General features: G+C 45.8%; 1 protein-coding gene across 1 annotated transcript; it reads right to left on the bottom strand.

The window, feature by feature from the left end:
• Window positions 1–6: 6 nt before the first annotated feature.
• lrrc38a (leucine rich repeat containing 38a) lies at window positions 7–7,735 on the bottom strand. The gene is made up of 2 exons (XM_012820697.3): window positions 7,071–7,735; window positions 7–292 (listed from the first exon to the last, which is right to left on the bottom strand). The coding sequence occupies exons 1-2, from the start codon at window positions 7,696–7,698 to the stop codon at window positions 51–53; spliced, it is 870 nt and encodes a 289-aa protein (XP_012676151.1). The 5' UTR covers window positions 7,699–7,735; the 3' UTR covers window positions 7–50.
• Window positions 7,736–8,704: the final 969 nt, after the last annotated feature.

Here is an 8,704-nt window from a genome sequence, read left to right as displayed (position 1 = left end):
TCTCTCTCTCTCTCTCTCTCTCTCTCTCTCTCTCTCTCTCTCTCCTCTCCTCACTCGTCCACGTCGTCCTTATTGGTGAACTTGCTCCAGCGCTGGATACAAGTGAGGGTGCAGGCCAGGAAGAAGCTGGCCATGATGGCCGCCACCGAGACGCAGATCCCAGAGAAGATGACGATGAGATAGTCTGTGAGAGTGAGGATCCCACGGCACTCCCGGAAACTGTCCTCCGAGAGCATACTGAGAGGCAGCTGGCGCCCGTCCACCGGCAGGGAGCATTCCATCCCCTCCATCCCTGCAGTGAAGTTCATGACATTATCAAATATCAATCAAACAACACACTGCAGCATTGTTACATTTGTTCAACGCAATCAAGTTTACAAAATGATATATGACGTTTCCATAGTGCTGAAGTGGTTGAAATTGCAGATTTAAACACCATGCGATTGGGTTTAGCAACAGGCAATACCAAGGTCCTCTTGGATGGCAGAGACATGAGTACGGTGCCTGATCCAGCACACGCAGTTTTTCAAATGTTTGAAAATTACAACATTCCTAACTGTTCAATATCATCTCAATACGAAGACTAACATCTGTGTGATGGAATGTGTTGTTTGGATACATTTTTCAAACATTTTGTAAATAATGTGGATAGCAGATTAATTTCAGTGAAATGAGTTTCTTATTTGCAGACTCTATTAGCAGGGCAACTTACAACAAACACTGTCAGAGACAGTAGCATCATACAGGCATTCATCGAGGTGGAAAAGGTTCATTACTGTAGTGCACACAGGCTCTTACAACTGCTTCATACCCAATTTCTCTTTATCAGACACAACTCAACTTCTCAAACCCTTTATTGCTTGAGGATACAGAAGATACTAATGAATGTCCCCATCCATATCTGTCAAACCCTGTAGTGTGTGTGTGTCTGTAGTGTGTGTGAGATGAGGGCAAGGTCATCTACTTGGTGCCTCACTGTCCACTCCATGCCATTTCTTTCCCCCCTCACCATGTCTACTTGTTTATATCCACAGTCCCGCTTCCAATTTTGGCACTGAAGTCAGTGGTGGTCCTAGCATACTTGATGCCCCTGGCAGGCACACTCTTCAATTCACCCCTCTATTAAATAGCATTCCAGGAAGTGTGTAGATGAGGTCCCCCTTTATTTCAAATCCACAAACCCCTTTAGCATGGGCTTTTGCCCGTGTCACTTGTACTGATCTGATTTTCAAGAAGTTAAATTAAGATGTCAGAGAGCTTGGTTGTACCCTCATCGAGACTACTCCCCCTTTATGATTTTCTCCCTTGTCTTTGTTCAAAGATTCTGACCAGAAATAGTGTAGCTGCCCAATGGTCTTATGTTAGCAGCTGCCTTCCTTACAAGTAATAGTGTAAAAGTATTTGTTCATTGTCTTTGGTATGAAAAGGTCAACCCCAGTAGTCTGGAAGGATTAGCCATGCTCTCCATTTCTGAAACCTTCTCTTTAGGCACATTTCAGATTGGTGTTTCTTGTCCTGCAGTGCCTCTGAAACTAATACAGGCTGGGTTAATGAAGCAAAAAGTGGAAGAAAGGTATTCACACACTGCTGAAGGCTCAAAGGTTGATCAGGGACAAAATACCACATTGCAGACACCCAGGCCTTCATCAGGTGCCAGTCTCCAGGGGACATATGCTCACACTGGAGCCCCAGGGTGCAGGACCATGGCCAGTCCAATCTGTCCTCTGCCTTTTCACCTTTTGATTGAATATGCTTGAGATATTAAAACAATAAAAGGACCTCTGGTATATACAAGCCTCTTGTTTACTTGTAACAGGTTTACTGTCCAGGGTTGACTGGCAGCTGCTATGCGATGCAACAAATACAGATTTATGTTTTAAAATCAGTGTGATGACGTCTGTATTTGGACAAAAGCACAGTAATAACAATATTGCTATTGCTAATGCCAATACTGGGCCCTTTCGAAGGGAATGGGACAGATGTACACAAAGATCTGCACAAGTGCTCCATTACTTGATTGTAATATGCAGAAGTACTCGGTACTGCAGTACAATAAAGCTCTAAGCCCCTGATTTAATTAAGTTTAGTATACACAATGCCTTTCTAAAACGCAGTGCAAGTTATGCTCTGCAAGTGGCCACAGTATTATATCTTGAAATGAGGGTCATAATATTTCATCTCCATGTTGTAAGTGAGTTAGATTGGACACATATTTCCTGTTCATTTGTTTTGTAAGCAAATCTTTTGTACATTTGGATGTTTCTTTCTGGTGTCAACAAGGCACAAATAAAGACTAAAACCTGAATATTAATTAAAAAAAATTTAGCTGGTGGAGGAATGCACTGCAATGTGAAGAATAAGTAATAATAAGTCCCTGATACACGATTCAGAATGTCATAAAAAAATCAGAAGAATAGCTGTGAAAATTCCATTTCACACATCAACGTGGCCCGGCAAATGGCGTGAAAATGTAATGGAGATTGCGCTAAGAATGATTCCAGATCAGACCATTTGCACATCCTTCCGTGTCCTCAGAGAGCAGGGCCTAGTGTGGTGTGAGCCGATAACATTTTTTCTCTGGTGATCAGTTTAGAGAGATTTACTGGCCTGAATCTGAATCTTCATGATGCTGACACAGAGTGCCAAACATTCCACTCAATCAGATCCGTGAGAACACTACAAATCCACACATCTTAAAGAATTAGACTACTACTTCTGTGAAGTCTTGGAACTTCAGCACTGCATTACTTACATTACATACACTTAGTACAGTGTCAATGAGCAAAACAATGAGCCCAAGTTTTAGTGCTGAAAATGTGAGTATTTATGTTGATATCCTGATCATGATACATCTGACCCACATTTATTCTTGACGCTTCCACAGTCTGACTGTTATCAGTCAATAGATGCAAACTGAGGCATGAGGCTGATGGCTTATGTAGGTGATGTAGGTTGAGGCTGATGGCTTATGTAGGTGATGTAGGCTGAGGCTGAACTAATTCAGTTCAGCCTTTACAGTAGGAAAAACGTTTCAACTTTTCAGTATTTCTTGTGGCTTAGGTAACATATCTTACATCATATTTATTATTCAGTGTACAAGCTGTAAATAATACAAATTGTATTATTTGTATTATTGTTATAATTATTACAACTAAGTTCATTGCATGTTACAACTGTAATGATGTTTTCATGTTCTGTTCTTGTGAGAATGCAGATATTCCTGAAATGAAGACTGCCTCAGATGGAGCACCTGGAACCAGGCCAAAAGCACATTGCTGAAGCTTGGTTGGAGATGTAACACGGGGCGCTGAACATTCATCCCATTTGACACATTTATCGTGAGGTCAGGTGAAAAAGAAAAAAACAGCAAACTTTTCAGATGGGTTTTCAAGGCCAGCTTGAAAACATGCCTGCCGACCTCAAACTACACACTGTACCAAAATGATTTAAGCTCTTCTGCAAGATTGCATTGCCAAGCATATTCTTAGGAAGTGCAATGTTATTGCACTGTGCAAGATATACACAAACCCATCCGAGCCCATAAACAGTGATTCTGTGCTGAAATAGGAGCTCTTTGTTGGACTCTGTGCACCCCACTGGCAATGGGTGTCTAGTCTCGCAGTATGTGGGACTGGCTATAATTTAGAGACCAAAAGTTATATAACCCTGCGAAGATGTGGGCTGGGATTGTCTCCAATTTGTGCCTGTGCTCTTTGAGCCAAACAATCATTTGTTAGTTTTTTTTTCCTCCCCCATTTGGTCTTCGCCTCGGTTTTCACAGAAGCCGAATTTAATCTGCTTTTACCAGAGCGTGGTCATCGGACACCAGATGACAGATTTAAAGGGGAACATCCCCGACGTGATAACGCTCCACTGACAGACGCAGCTGTAGGGCCGCCGCACGCCCATTAATCACCCCTGCACAGAACCAACCCTGCAGTGGCTGGAGGAAGACTTCCTCTGCAATACAGACGAAGCACAGACTCCTGTTTTGTTTTGAGTTTCTAACACTACCCCAGCCAGTACAAAGGAACACCTTGCTTAAGACTTAGTGGGTCTTCTGAATAGTTTTCTGTACAGTGTGGGTGTGTGAATTTTCATGGTATGAGACACACGCTCATCTTTCACACGCCTAGAAGTACATCGGGAGCAGGAGTCACGGCAGTGTTATGTGATTCTCAGCTCACTGTGTGTCGCTTGTACAATGAGAGGTGTGTAGGTGTGTCCTGTTGTTTGTAATATCACTCTTTGTCTCATGATGTTTGCCCTGGAACAAGCCCACAGTTTCACCGCAAATTGTTTTAATAGTGTCACGTTATCTGTAATGGTTATTTAAATAAGGAAACAAAACTAAACCAGAAAGAGTCCCCTGCGAGGAAATGTCTGCTCTTTCGCCTCGCTGTCATTGGCAAAAGTCAGTTGACATCACTATCAGCCGAGCGCAGGGCCGTGATTGGATGGGTGAGTCACTCAGACCAGAAGGGGTTTTCCACATGCGAGGGGACTCGGCGACCTCAGCCTCCTTTGTTGTCCAAGTCACGTGGACGTCCTCCCAGCTCAACAAGCTCAGCCCAGTTGTTTGTGCCACGCCAGAGAAGTCTTTTACTCTGGAACTACATCAAAGCCCCCGAAAAAGCACAAAAGCAGAGCATTGCTGGAGGACCATGCGATGGTTTTTTTGTTGTTGTTTTTTTTGTGCTGTTCTTGCCACGTGGATTCAGCTGGGCACACAAAGGGGCCAGTTGGAAATAGAATGGCCTCCTAAAAAAGCCCACAGAACAAAGCAGGGTTTCCTGCAATGGCTTGCTGGTTGTCGCCTTTTAGCGGGGGTGAAAACCATGTTGGGGCAACATGCTTGTCTGACACTCAGTAGGGGTGTTGTCAGCGGTGTCCTGTTTGGTGTCACATTCAATTATACATGTGCGGACGCTCATCATTAATCCAAGTGCTGTGGAGGAAACAAAGTAACTACACTCTAGAATTTCTAATTCCGCCAAGGCCACCTACTTCTGAATGACCTCACCAAAGGAGGTGGATGTTTGTCAGAATGGATCCCTGTATTCATTCACCCATGAGCCAACATTGAATGTTTTTCGAGTCAATTGTGATTCCAAATAGTCTAAAAAATGTGGATATTTAAAAAATACGCTATTTTGTGTCGGTCAGTGTGCAACTACAAGCGTGCAAATCAAAACACTGAACATTTTTCACAAATGACAAGATTTGTTGATTACTTGTTAGTCTGCAAGGCAATAGAAAAATAAAGTATTTCTTTTTTTTAAAATCAGGCTACATATTGAATTATCCTCGAAAAAACACCACATTCTAGCTCTCCTCACTCTTCTCCGCACGTGCTCTCTTCGTCTCGTCTCTCTGCCTCAGCGTGCTGTGCGCTCGCGCTCGTCTTCACACCCAGGTGAGCATTAGTGCATCCCGGGCTGCCAGTGTCCATAGCGTGCATGCATGTGACTGAGACAATCCCATCACAGCATCTGTGTGCTTGGCGCCCATGCGTCGTGTTTTTACACGTCAGGGTGCCCTGGGTGGGAGAAGTTTCCATTGCATCCAGCATGGTATACATCTGCTTGTTCACACTCTGTTATTGGCACTGTGGATGCCAGGGCGAGTGGAGAGGCTGGGGTTTATGAGGTGCTCTTCAGTCTGTTGTGACTGGAATGATGAAACTCGAACTTGACACGGTCGTAAAGCACGGAATCAAAGAACTGGCGTGCCGGCTCTAGAAGCTTCCATTTAATCCAATCATTCGTATTCCTATTTTGTGGTCTTGGATACATGGTCTTGGATGGATCAGATAGTGTATTAAATTGACAGATGATAATGTTTTATTGCAGACTGATTGCAAGTGCCGTGACTATTTAATCTGAGATAGTGTGTTTGGGAATGAAAGCCTTTGTCTGTTTTAGTCATTGCCTTCTCTGGTCCTAAAGCTAAATACATGGTCCTCATGAGTTAACCTGTGTGTCAGACTCTCTGATGAATCATCCAACATAAGATGGTAGGTGTCACAAAGGTGTTCAGAAGTGTCATGTCCACTTAAATCCATTGGTAAATTCAAACCGATAGTAAAATTATGCAGTCTGCAATAAAACTTAAATGACACTTCAGGAGAAGAGACAGCCTGAAAGAGTGAACACATGTGTAATATTGGGTGTGGCAGCAAGGCAGGTGAGTCTAGTAACCTCTGAACACATTTAGTGAGAATATCAGAGGCAAACAATAAAAACAATGAATTGGTCACTCCTTAAAGTAAAAGTCATCATGTTTAAGGACAGGCTTTCTTTCTTGCTTACAAAGAAGACATCTTGTTTTACACAGCCAACTAATATGCTCTTGAGGGCAAAGTTAATAATTAATTCGGTACGTGGTGTGATGTGAGGGTTGACATACAAAATTGAGAGACAGTACCAGTGGGCATATGCCTCTTGAATTATGCACGTTACAGCAAATGTGCCCATATTGTTGGAGCCATATTGAGCTGGTCCTCAGTGAGAAAAAAAACGTCATTATCCTTAAATTAAATTGTCCTCCAGACACAACAGCACTAGGCCAAACCACACAAATACATGTCCATGATGTTTTCAGAGACAACTGTTTTTTTTATGAAAACTCTACTCTTTTTTTTGTTTATTATCCAGTCTCCGGAATACAGTGAGAAATGTTTGATTGCATGCCTGCGGGCATTTCTGTGTAAACAGATGTCACGGTATGTTAAAGGTGCTAAAAGGAAATGTGTCTTCCTTCATGCATCCCCTCTCTCTCTCTCTCTCACCCATTCATAATCATCCCCCGGATGGATGCGTTGTATGATGTCTTTTCAGAAAGATGAGGGCAGAAACCACATGAAGTGCTAAGCACCTACGGGGCCCACAGAGACCGCGTCCATCTGCTCTTCCGAGGACGTCATTCAGACGGCTGTCTCGCATGTTTGAGGCAGGCCCGCGCATGGTGCTGGGGTTTTATTTATTTTCATTATCAACATTATTACAACACAGAGTCCCAGAGTGCAGAAGGCACGCAGAACACAGCATGAATAGGCTTAAGCGGCTTACCAGTGGGGAGCTTGTGCTGGTTCTCCAGGAGCCATAGGAAGAGTTTGGCAAAGTTACAGTTGCAAACCCAGGGGTTGCCCTCCAAGCGGAGCACCCGCAGCGAGGGCAGCTGGCTCAGAACCTCAACGTCCAGCCCCGACAGGGCGTTCCGGTCCAGCTCCAGCTCCCGCAGGGAGGTCAGGCCCAAGAAGGCGTCCATGCTGACCATGCTCAGGTAAGGGTTGTTTCCCAGCCGCAGCTTGATCAGGCTGCGTGAGTCCCTGAAGGTGCCGGAGGGAATCTCTGTCAAGTTATTGCTGCCCAGGTCCAGGAAGACGAGCCTGGACGAGGTGCTCAGCGTCCCGGGCTCCACTCTGGAGAGGGAGTTGTTCCTCAGGTCCAAGTAGACCAGGTCGCTGTAGAGCACGAGGAAATCGGAGGGGATCCAGGGAATCCAGTTATCGGACAGAAGCAGCCTGCGGATGTCCAGGGGGATGGAGTCAGGCAAACGGGTGAGCCCTTGGCCCGTGCAGTCCACGGTGTGGTGGTCTGGACACAGGCAGCTGGGCGGGCAGCTATGTCCACAAGACACCAAGGAGGAGGAGAGCAAGGCAAGGAGAGGCTGCAGCCAGTGGACACATGACAACATGGTCGAGAGGTGAGAGGTGATGGGGAAGACTGGGGGGGGTTAGAGAGGGGAGGACGGGGAAGAGGGATGGGGGCCGGGGGGACAGAGGGAGGGAGGTCGGGAGAGGGGGAGGAGGAGGAGGAGAGGGAGGGAGGGGGAGCAGAAAAAAAGATGGAATCAACGTCCCCACGAAGGCATCTTTTTTCTCTCCGATAGCAATCTAAAAGGGCTCGGGCGACGAGCAGGAACAGAGAAACCGAACGCCGTTTTCCAGGAGATCATGTAGCAGGCGGTGTGGATCAAGTGGCAGCCAGTTGGCTCTGAGTGAGTAAGAGGAGGAGAGACCGAGATTGTGAGAGAGAGAGAGAGTGGGTGAGTGAGAGAAAAAGAGAGAGAGATTGTGAGAGAGAGAGAGCGAGAGAAGGGGAGGGGAAGGAGGATGGGAGGGATTAGTACGGAGGTAAATAGAAACGAGCGAAGCAGAGAGTGGGAAAGCTGTGTGTGTGTGTGTGTGTGTGTGTGTGTGTGTGTGTGTGTGTGTGTGTGTGTGTGTGTGTGTGTGTGTGTGTGTTAGGGAACAGGCAGCCCTCGGGGGGAAAGGGGGTGTTGTGAGGAGAGATAGTTAGTTGGCTGGCTGGGCTCAGGCACCGTTGTCAGCTCCGTTCCAGCCTCCCAGTAGACATCGCGTGAGATCCCCCACTCTCTATACGGCCCCTCTCCGTCCGCCCCTGAGAGCCACCCTCAGGCGTGTCTGGGACATGAGTGGCATGATGCCTGCCGGCTATGCCATGCCTCCTTCACACACAGATGCCTGGAGAGAGGACATGTCCCGTAAGAACAAGGACCCAACACAGCCCAACACATAACCTTTCAGTCTCTTAGAGCAAGACCAAACATGAGCAAGCAGGGTGAAGTGAAGAGAAGAACTATTACAACAAGATCTCGTGGGAGACGTCCTCCGTGGGCGACTTCACATGTCGTGGCTATGGTTGTTTGAAATGTGTGAAAAGTGTCCATGTGAAAATGC

Source organism: Clupea harengus, chromosome 4 (genome assembly GCF_900700415.2).
Source record: "Clupea harengus chromosome 4, Ch_v2.0.2, whole genome shotgun sequence".
In the NCBI taxonomy this organism is placed as follows: Eukaryota; Metazoa; Chordata; class Actinopteri; order Clupeiformes; family Clupeidae; genus Clupea; species Clupea harengus.
This window is presented reverse-complemented; position numbering and strand designations above follow the sequence as displayed.

What these genes read in the sequence shown, in the direction of transcription:
- lrrc38a (XM_012820697.3), bottom strand. Translation starts at nt 7,698, where the DNA reads ATGTTGTCATGTGTCCACTGGCTGCAGCCTCTCCTTGCCTTGCTCTCC. An exon ending in CCAGCACAAGCTCCCCACTG is followed by an intron (nt 293 to 7,070) that starts GTAAGCCGCTTA and finishes ACTTCACTGCAG; the next exon opens with GGATGGAGGGGATGGAATGC.